The 22010-nt window shown below is 46.5% G+C and overlaps 1 protein-coding gene across 2 annotated transcripts; it reads right to left on the bottom strand.

Moving 5' to 3' along the window:
- Positions 1–3844: 3844 nt before the first annotated feature.
- CBX7 (chromobox 7) lies at positions 3845–20058 on the bottom strand. Of its 2 annotated transcripts, none has more exons than XM_064155234.1 (6): positions 19843–20058; positions 18431–18474; positions 14449–14514; positions 13873–13939; positions 12965–13304; positions 3845–10997 (listed from the first exon to the last, which is right to left on the bottom strand). In XM_064155234.1, exons 1-6 carry the CDS (start codon positions 19909–19911, stop codon positions 10849–10851), a joined length of 735 nt encoding a protein of 244 aa, XP_064011304.1. In that variant the 5' UTR covers positions 19912–20058; the 3' UTR covers positions 3845–10848. The 2 variants fall into 2 exon arrangements, with proteins under 2 accessions (XP_064011304.1, XP_064011305.1); XM_064155235.1 differs by having other exon boundaries at positions 3845–10994.
- Between the last annotated feature and the right edge of the window lie 1952 nt (positions 20059–22010).

Genomic DNA, 22010 nt, shown 5'->3' with positions numbered 1-22010 from the left:
TGAGGAGGGGTGCATTTCAGAGTGATACCCTCTGAAAAAAGGCTGAGCTGTGATGAGGGATGCAATGGACAACTAATTTCTGCCAATTTCTCAGTCTTCTGTGCTTTCACCAGCAACCCACATTTCAGCCATCCTGGCAGGGAGCACTCGTAGCCCCTGTGGCACTTTCTCCATTTGCCTTCACCTCCCTTTTTCCATCTCTGGCTCAGAAGTTCCATCCAGAAAGAGGACATTCCAGAAATGTCTGTATTTACCTGTACCACCAGGGATGGATTTCCCAAAATCAAGTTGGGGAGGCAGGAGAATGAGCACTTTCCTCGGTGACTATGATTCAGGCAAGATCCATCATAGCGTTGTGAGTTTTTTTCACCGTAGCAGGTGCAACACTGCAGCCACCACTAGGCTCTCTGATCAGAGGAAGAGGATGTGCTCCCGGCTGCCCTGTCCTCATTCTAAGGGGAGCGGATGGACAGGTCGCTGAATGCTGATAGAGACAAGACAGCGAATGAACCAGGGTCGCTGTGACTGCTGTCCAGGAGAAGCAGAGAACGAGGTGTTTCTGTGGTTAGGGACTGAGCCGCAGTGTACTTCACCACTGCTAATTCTGCATTTAGGTCATGGCACTTGCTTTGAGAATAGGCCTTTTCTCAGGTATTTACCATCATAGACCAACCCAAAACAAAAACCCTGACACACGCAAAAGCTGCATCTGGAATGGGACAAGTCCTTCTGGACTGCCCTACTTCTCTAGACACCAGTTTGTGGGGTTTTTTGTTACAATTCTTCAGAGGCTTGAAGGTGCCTTCAAATGATCAGGTTAATCACACTTCGTGGTGTTTTGTCTTTCATTTTTTTGGACTGCTTTTGACTTGGCACATTAAGTGTTCGTTAACACCATTCACGTTTAAATTAACATATGTATTACTGTAAGCTCTGTTTAAACAACTGCTTTTACACTTGGGGCTAAGTGTCAAGCAATTGGACTTCCAAACACCAATACAGAATCATAAGAATGGTTTGAGTCGAAAGGGACCTTAAAAATCATCCACCCTATAAAGAAAACCATCCCAACTCAAATGGGAGAAAAGTCCTTACACAGCAACACAAACACACCTGCTGCAGCTGTAACTGATGGCCTTATCTCCAGACACATGTAGAGGTCAAGGATGGCTCAGTTCCCCTCACCTCAGGGCAGGAGCACAAGGTGCTCCTGATCCTGGGCCAAGAGGAGCAGCAGGATTTCAGAGAGCTCCATGTATGCTTTCCGTGCATTTTCTCCTTTCACTTGTCAGCAGGACCGTCTTTCCAGACACACAGACTGCTCACATCGCTGCCAGCAGCCATTGGACAGGTATTGACCGACCCCAGGCTCTTTCATCTAACTTACTCTCAGGAAGCAAAATAGCAGCAGAATATCCAGCTGTTCAGACCATTGTTGCATATTTCCTTTGTTTCATTCATATTTCCAGTTAAAACACTAAAAAAACCCCAACAGCTCGGGTAGATGTCTCTCCCAGCACAGCTATTGTTCACTATGGACACTGAAATAAAGTATCCTTTTGGTGCCTCCCTGTCTGCAAGAACCCAGTGCCGTTGGATACAATACAGCACTTCTGGCTAGCGCTGAGAAGTCAGCACAGGGAAATAAACTTTGGGGGAGCAACAAGACCTTTCTCACCAAAATCACTACCAAGTGGTGTAGGAGCACAAGGAAAGAGGTGCAGGTGCAAGAACACTTCTTAATAGCACTTGATAATGGTAAACTCACCTGGTAGCTGCCTCCAGGCTCATTTCTGCAAACCTGTGACTTGGCAGGAGTGCAGCTCTTACCTCCATTAGAAAAGTCCACGAGTTATCAGGTGACTGTTGCTGTTTGCTCCAGGGAGGTTTCTGTCAGCAGCAGATCTCTGTAAAGAAATGGTCATTCCCTTGCCTACGCTAGGACCTGGTGCACAGCCCTGCCCCTCAAGCAAACGCTGCATTGGTTTTTAAGTGAACCTTCGGCTCTGTGGTCATCACACACTGCATCAACACACTGTGAGATTTTCCAGCTGAAACATGCAAGTGCAGAGATAGACCCCTCAGAGCTGACCAGGCACCTCCCTGTAAAGCAATTACTCATAGCTCTGCAAAGTCCAAGCAGTGGATAGAACCGCCTCTCCAGCCTGCTAACTTTTTGATGTAGCAGAGAAAGGCTTGTGTGGTTCACACACCGCTAGGGTATCCCTGGGGCCTGCCCATGAGCTCCCAAAGCAGGACCAGCCACCCAGGCTGCCACTGGATTGGGGTGATTATGCAAGTCTCCCAGGTTTCTTTTATCCTTGATTCAAAAACAGTCGCTTGGTGAGTGCAACACTGGGATGAGGAGTCCCAAGAGCAGGGGAGAGGTGCGGAATACAGAGAGGGTGACTACCAGCACATTGTTTCACTCCATGCTACCCAGAGAACACCAAGCTGCTCATTCCACTCCAGTTACCTTGGGGCACATCCTGTGGTGCAGCTGAGCACCCTTGTTCTCAGGCATCCTATCAGGAGAGTTGCACAAGACGTGCTGGCTGCACTGCACGGATCAGAGGGGCAACATAATTACAGATTATTGGGGGGAAAAAAAAAAGAAAAGAAAAAGGGAGGAGGGGGGAAGCAAAGAAGTACTACCCAGATTATCCTTTAATCCAGCCAACACATGCATGCAGAAGGACAAGCTGTTATGAGTTTCTAGTGCCAGGCAGCCTCTGCGGCATTGGCAGGGGTAGGAAGAAACAATTTCCAAAGTAGGTTTTCCCGTAACTCTGCACTGCAGCTTCTTCCAACTTCACCTGACTCACTGGCTGCTGCCAGAAAGTAAGTGGCTGGCTGGAGTCCTGCTCCGATGCCATCACTCCAGTCCAGCCTCCCTGGCTCAGGGCGAGCGCATGCTGCCAGTGCTTTGGTAAGGCAGGCAAGACTTCACCACGCTGCCATGACTGACTCAGGAAATGCACCCCATCCCCCTCCGCTGTTGTCACTGACGTCATAGCCACGCTCAGATGCAAGGCTCACCCCCACCTTCCATCTACTAAAGCCATCTGAGCACCATTTGCTGCTGAGGTACCTCGATTTCAGCTAGCTTCCCCTCCACAGAGGATGGAGAGGCACACACACCGGGGGAGCAAATAAGAAACCAAGGTGGACAAAATTATGTTTGGGATTCTGTCCACAGAGTATCAGCAATTTTAGGAATTGGGCTCCTAGGCTAAACCCCACATTACCTGCTGTGAATCACGGGCCCAACTCTACTGAGGAGCTGCTGTGCTACTGGTAAGCTCCTTGAAAGGTCCACAGGCCAACCCTGAGAATGGCTTCCCTGCAGACAACCAGAGTGAAGCATGTTTGGCAACCTGGGCCTCACCTCAGATATTCTCTATTCCCAAAGGAGACAGAATATGGAACACACCAGCACTCTGCTGGTACTGGCAGAGTTCTCCTGGCATCGCAGCGTTGTGCAAGGACATCAAGAACTCCCTAAACCCAGAGCAGCCGACAACCTGCCACTGGCATTCCCTTCTTCAAATTCTAATCCATCAAAGACCAACTGTCCCTGGTCACCTCTGTACAGATTTAACTTATTCACTGGGTTAAAAATTAATAAAAACGTAACCTCCTCGAATCAAAGTGATGAGCAATGTCAAAAGCAGGCTTTTGCAGGCTCCATTCTTCACTTACTGATCTTTCTCACGCATGTACATGCATTTGCCATTCTTTTTCCAGCCAGACTGCCCGTTTCTACCAACAGAACTGACTGGCAGAAAGTAATTCAGCTGTGGAATTAAAGCCTGGGAAGGTAAATGACCACACAAATAGACCATTATGTAAATGTCAGTTCTCATATTTAATATTTTAATAATTTTGTTTGCAACATTTACCACATAAATCATCTAAATAAATAGATGCTGTACAGTCTCTCATCCATATCAGTACAAAAATAAAACCACACTTTGTGTCAATTTATACTTGAGCCTGCTCTCCCTTTGCTATTGCAATCTCCTTTTACAGCACGTACTCGCTCAGAAAAGGCATTATACTCCGATTGGTTTGTCTGAAATTGGTTGACTCCCCATTTGCCCCCCCTCCCCAAATACATTCAATTAGTCTGTACAAAAGCTAAAAGCTCATTCTGTGCAAAAAGAAGCTTTCTGTGTGCAAAGACTCAGGTACTCTATAGCGTGCTGACAGGAACCACAGCAACAACTGAAGAGACAAGAAGAAAAATAATTGGGGACCCTCCCCTCCAGCTGACCCCATCTTCCTCCCCCGCAACAGAAAGGAAGCATACCAAATTACACGAGTCAGTGTGCAGAAGAGTCCAAATGCTGTGTGTATGCTGAGGGAAAGGCTTGGTGCTGAAAACCCAGCAGGAGAACTGGGGTTTCCCCAGCTACAGAGCAGGCTAGGTGAGGGAGAAAGATTCTCTGATCTCAGCCTCCTCAAAGGTTGTTGAGATACGCAGAACAAAAGCTTCATCTACATTATTTTAGTTCTTTTGTTGCCGTTCTGTTGGAGATGAGGTGGAAAAATGCTCTGGAAAAATCCAGCAGCTGACGAAGGCAGCTCCTGGCTCACCCTTCCCTCCTCTCCTCACTCCCTGCAGAAGAACAGAGTTCTCCCCATTCCTCAGTTAAGTTAATAAGGTGCAATTCTTCAGACGGGAAACTACAAAGATGTCTCCAGAGCTGAAAGAAATGGTCACAGTTCCAGACTAGGACCACTCAAACAATTTCATTTTTCCCTTTCCTTAAATGAATTGGAGAGGAGGAAGCTAACCTGCACCCTGAGGGTCTCTGCAGGTCTCCTCTCCTCCCTCAGGAGCCCTCCCCTCAGCTGGCAGGGTGGAACACGCTCCCCCTTCCGGCGTGGGAGGGAGGCAAAGGGCTGGGTGGCAGCTCTGTAAAAGCGATAAGGAGCAGCCAGCGGCCTGAAACAGACACATCTTTTGCTTTTCAAACGCCACTTTTAGCCAGACGATAAGGAGTACTTAGCACTCCTAATGCTTTGCATTTCCAAAGTGCTTCGAAACATACTTCAGATTTAAAGCAAAAAAAACCCTGCTTAACATTTTGACAGATTTGCAAAAAAAAGCCTCTTTGTGCTGACACTGCATTTTCTGTTTAGAAATAATAATAAAAAAGGCTTTCCACCTTCTCCTCCTCCAAAATTCCCCTCCCAGCCAAAACTCTGCTACTCCAGTAACAGATAAGCTGTGACAGATGGTTTTAGGAGTGCTCCTTTCAATATTGACTGGCACTTCCCATCAAGAACCCCTAGTATCTCTGCAGAGCAGCCCTCAGCAGGTAGAAACAATCTCAGCAGCAAAGCTTCTACCCCATCCTAACTTGGTGGCAAACCATCTCCTCCCAGTTAGTCATTACATGCTCCCACTGAGCTCTGCATCTCTCTACATCTTCTAGTCAACCAGAGATCATCTCCTGCCTGCTCCCTGCTAAGCTAATGTACGTTAAGAAATTAAGGGTGCAAGAGGCAGAGAAAAGGAGGTCATGGCTCCAGGAAGTACTTGTTACAGGAAAGGACTGGAAGGTTCTGAAGTCAGTTTTAAGTCAATGCTTCTCTCTCCTTCCAGTCGTCCTGGAGCTGTTTTGTAAGGGCTTTCCATTTTGCCCAGCTGCTTGGGTAGAATCCAGGTGTTTCAATACCCAGAGGGTTCATTCTTTTTCGGTCAAGACAGTAAGTCAGCAGGTAGAGGACAACACAGTCTCTTGATCATAACAGATTGTCTCAAAGCAAGTTTACCATGCCCTTGGGGAAAATTATTTTACAACAAGCATGGCAAAAGCAACACACTTTCTTTACCTGTACATGCTATGGCTATACATTCCCATGTAAAAGCTACCCTATGCAAGCTGTTAACATACACATCTCCCTTGCCTTCCTGAACGGTAAAAGACAGATACATAAAGACAGCACTGACCATCTCCTCTTCACAGGGCCCACTAAGAATTTCAGGGGGCATCCACCTGCTTATCAACTTCACTACAAGTTCTCTGCACTTCTAATGTGCCTGTCTCTCAGCTGCAAGCTCACCCAAAGGCCTCTCCTCGACCACAGACCAAGAGCAACTCTAAGGCAACTTTCCCTCTCTTCCCTGACAATTAGCTGCCCCTACTTTTTTCCTAGAAAGGCCCACCCTACTCTTCTTCCTATGCTGCAGATAAGCAAGGGAGGAACAGAAGATGGGTCGATTAATTAGCTTTAGAAGAAAAGAGGAGGTTGTACTTTCCCTGCTTTAGAAATCACAAATTAAAGCTTGAGAGGAAAGGGTGGAGAGGTACTAGCAGATTTTGCTTTGCTCAGATAGAGGGATGTGGCTGACAGCACTCGCTGCCATCTTCCGCACCCTGACCTCTGTTGTGGCTACCATCAAGGGTCTTGTATGAGCTGCCCTGCCTATTTTTTGACCTGTGTAAAGCCTCCCTTCTGTTTGCCAGTGAAGCCATCAAGCTGCTGGCACACAGCAGGGAACAGTACTGAGGCCAAGGGCCCCAGTGAGGTGAACAAAAAATTTTATACATTCAATCACAAAACACCAGAGAAACAATTCCAGACAGTTTCACAATGCTAACAACAACAACAACAAGAGACATTCATTTCTCAATAAGCATCTTTCCATGTGAAGCTCCAATATAAGCAAGGGTCGATTCACTGACAAATTTGGAATTACTTTGGCAAATGGAACTGCTTTTGGGTGTTCTTATGATAATACCCTGGCTTTGCTTGAAAAACAAAAAAAAACCCCACCTTGGTCTGACTTCACAAGCAAAAGTGCTCTCAAGCAAATGCAAAACAATGAAGAGCATGCAGGAGCTAGAAGGCTACTTAATGCCACTATTTATCTGTAAAACCTGCTATTCCAAGGCATTACTTATATATCAGAACAATAATATCTATTTTATAACCATCCAGGACAGAGGCAATCCTTTTTTTTTCCTTCCTCCCTTCTCTTTTTTTTTAAACAGTGTTAATAATAAAGGTTTTCCAATCTCATGAAGTCATTCACTTCACTCACATATATATACCATGTTAACTGTGAGGACAAGGGCCAATGGGCACAAACTAGAACATAGGAAGTTCCATCTAAATATAAGGAAAAACTTCTTTGCTGTGAAAGTGATAGAGCACTGGAACAGGCTGCCTAGAGGGGATGTGGCATCTTCTTCTCTAGAGGCCTTCACAACCTGCCTGGTTGTATTCCTGTGCATCCTGTTCTAGGTGAACCTGCTTTAGCAGGTGCTTGGACTAGATGATCCCCAGAGGTCTCTTCCAACCCCTACCATTTTGTGATTTTGTGAATATCTCTATTTTGTCCCCAACATGTGGCTGGGTAAATTCTCACATGGAAACTTTTCTAAGAATGACTCTTAGGACAATTATTCTTAGAGAAGTTTGCTCCTTGTGTAGGTTCAGTAATTTGCACTGGCTGGTTTGTCTCATTTACAGCCATGGAGCAAAATGAGGTATGGAAGAGTTAGCCCAGTTCTAGTCTCAGTTTGTGCTTCAAATATAATTATCCAACTCAGCTTCAGCTGGATGTTATTCTGGCTCTTCTAATCAAACAGAATGCTTAATGAAGCTCTGAGCACAGCATCCAATTTTATTGGTATGTTAGCCCAAGAGGTCCCAGTTACATGTTCAGATTTTGGGTTGAACTGGTAGATAGTGTTGGGGAGGAGAAAGAAGTAAATCCAGGCAACCCCTTTTGCCATCACAAGTAAAACCTCTGTATGTCTCTACACCTGCAGGACTGGAATAAAGCTAATTTTAAAGTCCCTGAAGACCAACTCTACCAAGGAAGTTCACAATGATATGTCCCAGACAATATGGAACACAACACATTTTAAAAAGAGAAATAACTTCTCAAAAAGATCTTTAAGATAAAAAAATAATGAATGTTAAAAAAAAAAAGTCCAGCTCAGTACAGTAACTGCTTAGTTTCCTACCACAGACTCCACCTCCCACGCACAAACCAAACTCACACACAACTTGTTGCGGCTTAACCCATTAAGGGTTAACTCCTCACTGACCTGTACACAAAGCAACACAGCAGCCAGGTACTTTGTGTAGCAAGATGGTTAGTCATAAACTGAGCACAAGCTAGCTTGATTCAAAAAACTATTAAAATATGAAGCTGTGGGTGGATCCTCTTTGAAAGGCCACCACAGGTCTTTGACTCCACTGCAAGAGAAAAAGATGTTTAAAAGAGAAATGCCAAATCAAAACACTGAGAAGTCCCAGCTGGTGAGTGCCTAGAAAAGCAGAGGATGGAAATCCAGTTTATTAGGACAGGCTCTTTCCTGCTGCAGGACTGATGTTGCTTTCAGGGTCAGAGCGAGACAGGAATCTCAGAAACTAAGAAGCTTTTTCAGGGTATTTGCACACTGAGATGAAAACAGGACAAAAGCTGCATTAGAATAAAGCAACCAGATCCTACAAACTCCATGAAGATTTTAGCAGGATGGGCTGGAGTTCAAGACTTCTCAAAATATAAGGTAAAATATTGTGCTTCAGCACAATACCTGACCTGTTATAACCCTCATGAGTGGACTCAGTCACCTGGTGTGTCCACTGGCCACAAGAGAGAGATGCTAGCATTCAGCACATTTGGTAGGGGTGTGTGTGGGTGACAATGACAACACTGTCTGACCCCACATCCTGCAGAAGGGAGTTCAACTCCAGATACAGAAGCCTGGGCACCCACGTTCAACAAACATCCTGAGCCTTTATGCCTACCTCATTGATTTGCCCTTGCTAGCTACTGCAGGCTTCTTTCCCACTCACTCTTCCTCCCACCACATAATTCTCCCCACCAGTTTCCCCTTCTCACCCTCTCAGATTTCACCATAATGAAACTCCATGTCACTTCTTTGAGTGACAAAAGGTTAGTCCAGAAATTCAAGACCTTCCCAGTGGTTCTGGAATTGCTGTGACATAGTGGAAGACAAGTCTGTTCAAGTAGCTCTGAGATGGAAAGGGAAACTCTAAGTCTACACTGAGTTGCCATGCCCTACCTGAGGTGAAACCTGCTTTTAATAAAAGCCATCAGGGCAAGTCCAAGCATTCTGCAAAAAGTAGGTATTTGGAGGACCACAAGCCCCACAGCTCCCAAATCCTACAGCCCAGCAGCCAAGTCCTTCAAATAAACACACTGAAATTTTCCACTGGTGTCTTACCTCTGAGCTCACAAGACTCATAGCTTCATTTAGAACAAATACAGCAGGTAAGAGATGCTTCAAGTAGGGTGAGGCGAGAAATCAAAAGATTTAAGGGCAATGATCATGACAGTAACCAATCAAACCCTTGCAGCACTCTGTCCTGCAGTTCCCACCTTAGACTCTAGCTTACTTTTCTTGGTTTCCATAGGAAAAGGTCTATATTTAAAAATTCAAGTTATTTATTTAAATAAAATATGCTTTTCAAAGAAATGGAAGAGAACATGCATGTGCAAGAACAGATGCTATGCTAAACTACCAGCTCCAAATACAGCAAGTCTTCAAAAACCTCGAAGTGTCACAGGCAGTCCAGCACAAGGCATTTTTAAGTGCAAGATCAGGTAGGGCCACTGAAATGCAGACCACTTTCCTTGGCAAAGATTTTTAAGCCTTCCAAGGGGAAGTTCCCATCAGCAAAGCAGTACAGGATCAGACACTGTGAGGAGACTGCAGTCATGGAAGAATAATACCTAGGCAGTGCAATCCAGAAGTCTCTTTTTTTTTTTGCCTCCTCAGATCTAACACATGCCTTCCTCATATGTTGTTTACCTTGGACCTCTCAATGGGATTCAAGAACAGAATTTGCTGCAATCAAGGTCCATTTCTAGCTCAGCTCTATCCAATTCCTGTGTCCTGGGCCTGTGCCAGTATCTTGCATATCTTTGCAGTGCCAGGAAATAGGCAATGCTTCACTTGTCCTATTGGCCCCTCCTCCTAGGAGAGAGGACTCAGTTTTCAACTAACTTATTACCACCAATCCAAGGCAGCATTTGTCACTAATACTCAATTTGGCAAAGGGTAAGAACACCCCATTTTCCATTACGCAGCAGAGCCAAGCCTGGAAATCCTGTTTAGCATATACAAAACTCTGTGTCTCGACTGTGCTGGGTCTCTGAGCTTTTAATGAGGGCAAACTGAATTTATGTCGCCAATCCAGACTTCAGAGATGCAGCTCAGTCTTTCTGCATAATCAACAATGAATGGGAGAAACCTCTGCTGGCCATACAGACCCATGCTGCAAAGACTGACTTACCACAGACAGGCAAATATGGTTCTGAAGTCCTGACAGCAGGCTACAGGGAAAACAGCACTGGAGAGAAAGTCTGAACAGGTTGGAGTTATCTACACAGGTTGGATCCATCACCTTTCACTGCTGTAGGAAGAGAGGCAGGAAGAAGGTGGGAAGAGCAATGCAGAGAGAAGTATCTTTATCCAAAGGATATCAATTGCAGAACAAGGCAGCAGCTAAAGATCCAGCTCTCCTTCCACCTCCACATGCCCTCTCCCCACAGATGCAGCTGCTGCCACTTAACAAGATAAAAGGTGAATTGTTCAACTTGCTGCTTTCACATCTAGGAGGTGAGTCTTTGCCAGGGAAAAGGCTGTCAGTTTTTCAGAGGGACAAAGCAATGACAAACACACACCCCATACACTGCCCTTTTTTGCGTATCTGAAAGGGGGGGGAGAAAAAGAAAAGGTCTTTGTAAACATTTTAAGAGGAGACATTTTTGATTGTTTCTTTGTTTCTTTAAGGGAAAAAAACAAACCTTCCCTAAAAGCGTTGGTTTTGGGGAGCACTGAAAACAGAGATTCAGAACTGTGCACTCCGGTCTCGGAAGAAGCCCTCGGCCACTTGTGCTTCTCTGAAAGTGACAGTAATGGAGTTTGCCGTGATGTCTGTCACTGTCACTTCGCTGGGGGGCACAGTGGGAATCCAAGGGAGATTGCCATCCACATCTGCTGCAGAAGGAGAGGCAGATAAGAGCATGTTAGTGAGAGACAAGAGAGTGAGGGAGAAGAAGGAAGAGAGAGGGAAGGTAAGGATGGAAAAACAGCCTCCTTTCTAACAAATGCCAGGTGAAATCATCCTGTACTGAGTTTCACATACAAGGCAAGCAAGAGCATGGGCAAGCCCTCCCCTCACAGGCTAAGGGAAAATGGAATACTGCAGGATGTAATAGGGAAAGGGAAGAGTAGCCGTGTCCAGACACAGCATTAGAGCAACCTACACAAGAACCAGAAGACCCCATAATATCCCCCAGCTCATCTAACTATCCACAAGTCCCTAATACCTTTCACTCATTCTCATCCCCTTATTTAGCTCTGCTCACCCAGGTGTGAGCAAACCTGTTTGGAAGTGCCCTACCCTTCAGAAAAGTCAAAAATCACAAACACACACTCCCCCTAGGTACTTCTACAGTAGTTGAAGTGATCTAAAATGGAGGTTTTTCCTCATACTGCACCTGCAGTGCAGCCTGAATGCAATTTTCTCAACCCATCACTGGTGCTTCACAGAGACTGCTCTCCCTTTCTCCTATTATTCCTTTGCTCCTGGAGAGCACCATACAAGAAACACAGGCATCCCTGCACTTCCTTACAGTAAGAATAATTATCAGTCCCTCTGTCACTCAAAGCCTCACTTGTCCCCAACCCCCAGAGACAGTCACAAAAATGCACAAAGAAAGGAAGGAAAATGTACTCTTTCCCTGTCAGTATACATCTACTACAGACTTTTGTATCCTAACCTGGGCAAGGAATGAGAGCCTCTTAGAGGTGTATTTCCTGGCCTCTGTCTCAAATATCTGAGGTGCCCACTTTTCACCTCAGAAAGAGTCCAATTCCCTCTAACAATAACTGGAATTCCATGCAGGCCGTATACCAGGGGGAAAACAAAAACAATTTTACATATCTGTAGTGCTGTTCACTCTTCCAATTCTCAAATGCTTTAGAGCCCAGCACAGAGGGGAACAGCCCTACGCATCTGCCCGTTGCCAGGATGTAACACTGAGTTCCTCTGTGTTACCCCCATTGCTGCCTCCCTGGAGAAAGGAGGGATAGGCTTGATTCCCAGAACACAGACCTATTCCCAAATCCTTCTTGGCTAACAGCTACTCCTAGCAAGGAGTAACAGGATTCTCTCAGTTACTACAAGCACCACAAGCCTCAGCTTTCCTACTCCAAGGAAAGCTACGCCTTCAGAAGCTCTAACAACACAGGGATAGAGTTGCCCTGGTAACTCAGAGCAACACATGCATCCCACAGCTCTCCTGCACAAGACGCTGGTATCCTTCCCCAAAATGCCAAATGTGCTTGGACATCTCTCGTGCCTACACACATGCTGCCTACACAGTGGGGATCAGGCAGGAGTTACCATCCCCGCTTAATTTCTCTCATCCCCCCCTCACACAGCTCTACAGAAAGGCATGTGGGGTGTGGAGAAGAATGGAAAGGATGGGGTAGATGAATGTGCTACAGGTTCCTAGCAGCATTCCTAAAAGCTCTTCAGAGCAGGGCTATGAGAGGAGTGCCAGTGACTGGGCTTGCCTGCTGCCAGCCAAACTTCTTTTAGCAGAGCTGCAGACTCAATATGCATGTTATGTGAACATAGATCTCTGTCACACCTGCATGTCACCTCTGCTGGGAGAAAAATGTTAGAGAAGAGCAACTTGCAGCTATCTTCCACATGTTTTCTAACAATGGGAGGGCTGTCACTGATGTTAAACTACAGAGAAGCAACAGCACCAGAAAATCTGTGCTATTCACCCAAATAAGAAAGCAACTTCTAGGTAAGAGAACGACAGTGTGAACCAGTAAAAGCTGCCTCAATGACCTGACCTAAACCACAATCCCAGGATAAAGCAAGAAGGAAGCAGAGAGCACGCTTTGCACACCCCAGAACCTTACAGACATGAAGTATCTGACCTTACCTTCTTTGCTGGTGTGTTGCATGGTCTCCCAGTCCTCAGGGCCCTGCCTGGCCTCTAAGTCCACTGCATCATTCAGGAAGAACTCATGCCTACAGTTTCGACCCTCCAGGCTTGCCATGCGGGGGAACTTCTTCCTTGACAGTCGCAAATACTTCTGGTTTTTGCGTTGCTTCCGCAGAGAGAATGGCAGGACTGCTCCCCCAGTCTTCTCCGAGAACTCTGCCTGCCCTGTCTTGGCCCCTGGCAGGCTACTGTCTCCTCCTCCAAACCTCCGTGCAAGGGAGAAACAGAGCTTCTCCTTTCCCTTGTGCGCACTCCTCAAGTCCATGCCATAGAGCCGCTGCCAAGACATCAATGCAGCAAGAGTCAGAGTGGAAAACTGGTAGAATCATAGAATCATAGAATCAACCAGGTTGGTAATACAGTTAGGGCCAGGAAACTATTCTTTGTTCAGTCCCTCAACATCTAGATGAGCTAGGGTAAGTTGTGCTGCTTCTACCACATTGTTTCTCTCACCTCTTCAACTGCCAGCTAAGCTTTTCCTAATATATGCTTCCTAGGATTGGCTGCTTTGCTTGGCAGCAGTCAAAATGTGCTGGAACTCTGCTTCCGACAAGTCCAACATGAAATTAAAAGAGCACGAAAACTAGGTACCCTGCAACACCCAAGCTCAACATTTATAAAACCCTATTTCAAAGAGAAAGAGCATTTCTTTGTTTTAACTTTTTAAAGACAGGATAGCTGACTTTTGAGCTATCTGCCTACCCACTGACTTCATACTGTTTTATTAGTTTGTTACCTCCAATTTTGTGCACGCAACAGCAGATGGACAGTTTCCACATTCCTGTGAGCAGGGGAGCAACATAGCAGCTAGCAAGTTAGAAATACACAGAAGAGCATGAGGCTACCTGCAGTAGGAGGCGCTTTGGTTTGGGCCCTCTTTTCCTGTACCCTGATGCACGGTCTCTCTCTTCCCTGTGAAAAAAGAACACAGAGTACTAAACAGCACAGCACAAAATGGGCCTTACACCATTCGCTGCACAGCTTCCTCATTTCCTTCATTAAACCCCAACGGTGACCAGTGTGAGCTTGGAAAACATCCCAGAACTGCTTCTTGTAGGAGTGAAAGCCTTGCAATAAGGGAATTTCTCTGACTCAGCTGATCAAGGATGGGTTAGAGAAATTTATCACCTTGCATCGCTCCAGTCCAGCCTTGGAGATGATTAAAATCTGAGACCAATTGCTCTTTGGCTCAATACTGCTTGTTCTTGGCCACATTTCCTGAACAGTGCCAATCAAACTGCTTTAAGCCTGCCTTGTTCACCTCAGTCAACACTAGGGTGACAAAGATCAAACAAGACTCATTGCCATATATCTCATCTCTGGTTGAAGTAGGGACAAGAGAGGCACTTTATGCACACTACGAAATAAAGACATTATTTCTGTTCCCTGTGTCCAGGGGAAGAAAGAGTATGCGCTCTTACTTTTCCTCATAAGCCACAACCAGGCGGGGGTCCAAGATATGATCTTCTGGCTCCCATGTGCTGTATCTGAAGAGAAACATAAGGAATATAAAGTAAACAATACTCTCATGAAACATTCTCTTTGCAGGCCTCCTACCAGGGTGCAAAGGCCCTGGACACTGTCTTCACAAGGGGTGGTGGAGCCTGCCATAACACTGCAAGAAGTCTAAGGAATCTCAGCCATGTTCTCCTCATCTTCCCCTAGACACCACCTGCCTTGCCCAAAACAGGCAGAGCCAAGCGTCAAGCAGCTCTTTGTAAGAGAACAGGAAGACTTTCCTGCTCCCCTCTATGTGGCTTGCAAAGCCTTTGCAGACACTTGCAAACTGATTTTAAATCAATGCCTAACAGGTTTCATCTGCAGCACCCTCTCAAATCAAACAAACTTTGTGAAACAATGAGAGATGATTTGATACAGCTTTCTGAAAAATAGGTCTCTCTTAATTTAGAGTGCTCAAAGAGTAAGTATGCTTTCTCACCTGCATTATTAATTACCTCTAATCACTGAAGCCAAAAGTACTAATTCAAGAAGAGTTTAATTTTTGTCCAATGATGCCACTCAGGTAAACATATTCAGGACCTAAGCCCCGCGGCGAGCTGATGGCAACTTTCCAACTATTCCTCCTCTTGCTCGGCTCCCCCTGCAGGTTATTTCTGTCTAGCAGAGGTCATCAGTATTTCTGTACCAGTGCAGGAGGAACCCATCTACACGGCGGTCAGGGCTACCAAAACTACTCAAGTAAGTCTGGCATTCTGAAAGCAGCCTGTGAAGAGTGTCACCCACTGCCCCATCTTCCTCCTCGATTGCCAGACAGCTGTGACAGGAGTCAGATGTTCAGGAAAGAACTGAAACCACGCAGAAGGCAATGTTAAAACTTGTTCCCAAAGGGCAGTGCTGCACTAAATACTAGGGAGCACAGCCAAATCCCCCTCACTGTGGAAGGTGAAAGGATCACAAGGTAGTCCTTATAGCATGTTTGCTTCTAAAAGGTCATGTTTGTCCAGAAAAGGTAGGTGACATGTCTCTACTGTAAAAACTCAAAAGCAATAAAGAAAGTCTGAAACCCAAATGCCACAGAACATCTATTTTCCTGGAATGTGAAGTCCACAGCCTAGAGGCAGATCTCCTCCCAGCCCCTGGAAAGGAAGGCCAGAGAGAAGTGAAACGGAGGTGGGCTAGTGTGCATTCATATCAATGCCCTCACACAGGGGGGATGTGTTTTAGGATGTTTTCGTTTCTGGATGAAGCACAGCTGCACGTGTGGGCACGTGACACCTGCATGTATGTATACAGGGGAGGTGGTTTGGGAGTGCTTTTCCTTTTAATTTCTCTATTAGAAGAAAGGTATTGAAATACAGGAGCATTCCTGGAGAATGTTTTTAGGAATGAAAGAACAATCCTTTCACAAAAGGGAGAAACAAGCTGATCCCTCCTCTCCTTTGCTCAAGACTCCTGCAGCAACTTGACTGCGAGCTGTCAAAGCCAAGATGCTGTTTGAGCAGAGGAAGGTTTCCTCCCAGCTGCAGGGATTCTGGCAGTCATTCTACAACTTTAAGAAAAATAATAACACAAGGGTGGGAAAAAAACATTGGATTGCTTTTCACAGGCAGGAGAAGAAAGGGATTTTGCTTTCCAAAAAAAAAAAAAACCTGGTGGGTGTTGCCCTTCTCTCTCTGCAGCTCTGTTTCTGGCTTCGCTGCAGTGGCAAAACACTGCATACGAAAACCCCCACGTCTGAGTTTGCCGCGCGCGCGCACACCGAGCTGTATATACGGGTACACACAGCCCGGGCTGCAGCACAACTGCAGAGAGCAGGCACTCTGGAAAACAGAGATCATATGATCTTCCTTCCCCCTCCTTCTCTCCTCCTCTTCCCCCTCCCCTCTTAACTCTAACACAAGTTGTAAACAAGCTTGCAGCTAGAATCAGATTGTAATCCTCCATTCCCTGGCTCTGGCAGTACAATCCAGAAATCTGAGGTGCAGGACGTTAACAGGAATTTTTTATTTAAAAGGGAAAAAGAAAGAAAGAAAAACAAGGTGAACTATCAGTTACTTGGGAAAGCAGCTGATCTATCATTATTCCCTTCCATGAAACCTCCAATGAGAATGATGGAATAATTGGTACAGAGATTATAAAGAGCAATGCCACAAGGTTTGGGAGGGGAATGAAGTGAAACATGAAGCGGGATGAGGAATTGGAATATGTTACAAGACAAAGATGTAAACAACTTGTGCTGCTGCATGCCATCACATGCATAGGTCTGTTCAGAAACATGGAACAGAGGCTACTAGCAGGATGAACGTGACTTCAATGCGCAAAGTGCCTTGGGTTTTAAGCAACTTGAACCACAGTTAAAATGAATCAAAAAAGGAAAAAGGCAGTGCTCTTCAGGTTTGGAATTTGGAGGAAGAGGGAAGGTGTTTGGACATGTCACAGCATCAAAAGAGAGAAACCCTAACACCTCTTCCTTGCTGGGCAGAAGGCTATGCTTTTAAATCCTCAAAGAGTTTCTGGCTCTGCCAGAGCTCCAAGTCACAGGGCAAGCAGGGGCATCAGTAAGAACAAGGGCTGCTGTGTCCAAGGAAACATTATACCATGCCTCAGTCCACCTTTTTGGCAAGTGCCTTTAGAAGAGAAGGACCTCAATGCATTTGTTGAAAGAAGAATGGGATAAACATCAGTATTCTGGCCAAAGGGGGACGGTGCCTCATGGACTACAAATATATTTCTCAATCTCTACCAGTGATTACATTAGGCTTGGCTACTTACAAGGCCAAGGAAAGAAGAAATGAAGTTAAGAAATGACCCACACTAAATGGCAATTGGTGCTTAACAAGTGCACAAGATTACAGTTTGACATAAGAACTCACAGTCAAGAATAAAGTCACCCTCTCCCACCAACACCACAGAGGGGAAGCATCTTATATTCACACATGCCCTATAAGCACAAGGACTAGGCATGCAGGAACGCATCTTGGACACCAGGTACAATCTGCCAAGACCACCCCAGTGGGCCTTGCTTTCCTACTGCAACAGTCAACCAGTAAAAGCAGTTCCCTTTGGTTAGCAACATGCAGTGCAACTGAATGTGTGATGTAGTTGTACCCACGCACATTGTGTATGTACACACACCCAGATACAAACACAAAAGCAAAGACAGGGGCCCCATATGGGATGTAGACCGCTAACTAACATAGTAGTAATAGTCTCCAGTCACCTAATCCCTTTAGTCTCAAAGCACTGTACAGACTATTCAGGCATTCTTCAAAGCAGTGGCATTTTAATAAGAGAAGAATCTGTAAATAGTGCACAGCAATGCTGCAAAAACATTTTTTTCTTGCAGTACAGTGACCAAAGCAAAATCAGAAAAGGCACTCAAAATAGGTGATTTTAGACAAGGAAATGAAGGCATGGCAGTAATTTTCAAGGGACAAAGATCACCTGCATTTGACTACAATCAATAAAGCTGAAACACTGCCCCTTTCCGTTGGTGAATTGCAGGGGGGAAGCAGTAGGACAAGACGAGCCAATCAATTTGTTTTCTATTTTAAAAGACTGCATAGAGCTCTAAAAATAAAGTGGGGTCCTCTTGGTGCTGACTCAGAAAAGAAGGAATCCTTCCAAGCTCAGAAGAATCAAGGTTCCCATTGAACTCATAATGAATTTAAAAACATTTGTGTCTAGAAAGCATCTCAATGGAGTGTTTCAGTGTGGTAAACCCCACTCAGAATAGACTGGAAGAGAATTTGTATGTCTCAGCTGCCAGTGTGGAAGTCAGATTTGGTTTTGGTTTGCGGCTCTCTGTTTCTGCTTATCATTATTGGAATGAGGCACAAGAGGTTAGCCATTAAGAATAAGATGCTCATTTGCAGAGAAATACTGTATAAGCTATTACTGGATATCAAGGGGTGAAAAAAAGACAAATAAAACACAACTTACTTTGGGGGCCATCCTTTCCACTTCACCAGGTATTCTACTTTACCCTAAGGGAGTAAGGAAGAAAACAGGTGAATTCTGCAACCAAATATACACTACGGTATGACATGCAACCCATTAAAAATCTGTAACTGAAAAACTCATTTCCCATCACTTTATTTTCAAAAGAAAGCCACTTCCTCTTTCAACCTCCCTTGCTGTTATCTTTTTCCCCAGAAAGTGGGCCAATGGGGAGGAGGTTATTTAAGACTGCTTGAAGTAACATTAGCTTGGGATTGTACCTTTGCAGAGCCTAGCAGGCAGAACCCCAAAAGTTAAGCAAGGTTGCAACTATTCCTGCATTTACAGGCAATTCTACAAGAAGTCAGCACGTATAAACGCAAGAAGGAGATGTATGCCAGGAGCAAGTGTCAAAGGGAACTTTCCTGAAGAAACACAGTGTTTCAGACCTATAAAGCATCTCTTTGGCATGCTCCCTTCCAGTTGTTACATGCTTAACTCAAACGCTGTTCAATTCATCACAGTCACTCAACAATTCGACCTAAGCAAACAGCAGCTTGCGGCTGAAGTTCAGAGTTACCCATTTATTTGTTCACTCTCAGCACAAGACTTTAAAAGAATATATATTTAAAAAAAAAAAGTGTAGCAACTGCAAACCATGTTCAAAGGGCTCAATGAGCAACGTGCACAACTAGTACAATCTTTGATGTTATACTGAGCAGCTTTAATGTTGTACAGATCACTTTCTAAAGCAGAGCAGCGGCTTTCAGTGCATATAAGATGACCACCCCTCAGAAGTGACAGCTGTGGACACCCTTACGTTACAGCACAGCAAGCAAAGCACTCCGGTACTTGAGCCACAGAACCGGTTTCGTTTTTCTCATGGGGGGCTCATCAGCTTCCCAATGTTGGAAAACACTGCCCTATAAGGAACTTTGCACCAAAGGATCTCTACGGGCGGCATGCTTAGGGGTTAATCCCTGTAGCAACCTGTGGGGACAGGGAGCGATTTCGTGGCTGGGAAAACTGAGTCACTAAGCAGCTAGCCACCACATCGCCACAAACCGTCTCTTGATTCGGGCTGTCCCGTCCGCTGACCTCATCACTGATGCTACAGACATTCAAACCTCCAGTAGTGACCCCCCCCAACACACACACCCCACGGCTACCCCAGGGACCCCCGAAGCACCCACGCCCACCTCATGAGCAATCCCCGCCAGCACACGCGTCCCCCGGCCGGCCCCACGGGCCCCAGGCAGGTGCCGGTGGTGCTGTCGCCACCCCACGCTGCCCGTTACCCCACCACGCCCCCCGGCCGCCGCGCTTGTGCGAGTAAGGAGGGGCGGGGGGTGTCCCGGTGCGCCGTCCCCCCACCACTGGTGGGACCCGCCCCGCCTCGCCTCACCGCAGCCCACCTTCCGCACGCGCTTCTTGCGGATGCTCTCCACGGCGAACACCTGCTCCCCGATGGCCGACAGCTCCATGCGAGCGGCCGGGACGGCGGCGCTGGCGCCGGACACCGGCGGGCCTCGCGGCCAGCTGTCGCAAAGGCGGAGAGGGGACTGCTCTCCGGTGGCGGCGGCGGCGAGGGCAGCCCGGCGGCGGCCGTTACCCGCCGCTCCCACACACACGCCCCCTCGTGCGCGGCCGCGCCCCCTCCCCTCCCCCGGCCCCGCTTTAGAACCTGCGCAACGTTTTCCCCGGCGCGCGCGCGGGGGGGGGTGGGGGGTGGAAGGCGGGGCGCGCGCCGCGGCTTGGGCGGGAACCGGCTCGGGGGCCGCTCCCGCGTCAGCCCCCCTCCAGCCTCGGCGCCCCCGTTCCCGCCGTTCCGCTCCGCCTTCCTCCCCTCGCTTCCCCCAGCGGCCGGCCCGCGGTCTCTCCTCCCGTTCCCCTTTCCGGGGGGTTGCTACTGGCAACCGCTTTCCTTAACGAAAAGGGTCGTCGGTTTCCAAAACGCCCGGTGCTTGCGGGGGGGAGCGGCGTGCGGAGCCTTTGGCTCGCCCGCGGCGCTGTCTGCAGCCGCCGCAAAGCGGTGGTGTTCACAGTGTGCGGCACAGGAATGGCCCTGAGCCATCGCCTGTCGTCGGGTGGGAAGACAGCAGGTGACAGCGTTGAAGCAGGCGAGGCAGGCGGAATCCGACGTGGCTCGTCTGTCCCGGCACCCACTGCAAGTGCTTCGCCGTCAGGTGCTGTGGGATTTTCTGGCCGTAGCACACACGTACCTATTTGACATCTTCAAATAAGCAGGACGTAACGCCAGCTCTTCTAGGTGGCCGAGGCTTGCGTGGGTATTGCAGGAGAACCTTGTGAGCAGGCATTCAGCACCGAGGTGTCCACACTTCTTTGCTCACCAGTCTGGCACACAGAAATGTGCTTTTGCCTCCCGGCCACTGCATTAAACAGAAGATTACTTTTTGGAAGTCTCCTAGGACACCTTTTCATCAGAGTAGGGACGGATTTCTACACATGTAGCTACTTTACCTGTCACACATGTACTCCATCGCTCCTCCGCAGTGACTGCACGTCACTGGATGCTGTTCACATGCAAACTTTTGAGATGGGATGAGCCCTGTACAAATGGCAAATACAAAGAAAGAAGTCTACGGTGAGAGCAAGTTAATGCCAGCCGTTTAGTTAGAAAGTGTTTGTTTTCACCGGACAAGCTCGATCCGCACCGTGGCTGCAGTAGCTTGTTCTTTATTGCAGCCGTTTAAGAACTCAGAGGTTTACTGTTGGCAATTGTGACTGTTGGGCTGACCATGAAGCAAACCTAGCAGTTTATAACATAGCTTTGGCTCTGTAGCAGCACATCCGTGAGGGTTTTGTACCATACTGCAAAATAACATAAAAAGCTTTGATTTTTTTTAATCCTTTCTCATGCTTCTACGTTTTGAAGGAGATAGAGAAAAATATTTAAGATGAAGTTTACTTTGTTTACCAAAAATTAAGACCTGCAGAAAAAGTAGAGACAAAAGAAGGTCAGAAATTGCTCTAAATCGCAACGACCTGTTTGTAGTCTCTATCCTTGCACTTGACTCCAACTACTGTGGTGCTGAACTGGAAAATGGAACAAATTTCTACAGCGATCACCTGGGGATAAAATAAAATATTTCAGTCCCACACTCACAACAAACGTGCACATGAATCCACTGTTGATGAACTATTGCACTTCTTAGTACAGGATATTTACAGCTTGTTACTTAAAATGTGCCTTTGTAAAGTCAGGAGTGTAGTGTTTCAAAATTGATGAGACTTTGTTCGTGAATACTAAAGGAGTTCTCTAAACGAATCGACCTGCGTTTTGGTCATAATTGATAATACTCTTCTTACAAACAGCACTATACCACAAGAACCCACACACTCAGTACTGTCAGTATAATTTCTGCATAATTATTCCCTTCTTTCTCTCTGTTTTCCCCTGTTCTCATACCAGCAGCTGACCCAAGTGAAGTTTAAGCAATATTTGCATCAGTTTCACCACAGCTTTAAAAAAAAACTCTTTTTTTTTTTTTTTTTTTTTTTTTTTTTTTTCCTGGAGGGATGAAATCTGTCCACAAGATGACATCAGCATGCAGCAAAGTTC

The sequence above is a fragment of the Pogoniulus pusillus genome, chromosome 15 (assembly GCF_015220805.1).
Source record: "Pogoniulus pusillus isolate bPogPus1 chromosome 15, bPogPus1.pri, whole genome shotgun sequence".
NCBI classification, from domain to species: Eukaryota; Metazoa; Chordata; class Aves; order Piciformes; family Lybiidae; genus Pogoniulus; species Pogoniulus pusillus.
This window is presented reverse-complemented; position numbering and strand designations above follow the sequence as displayed.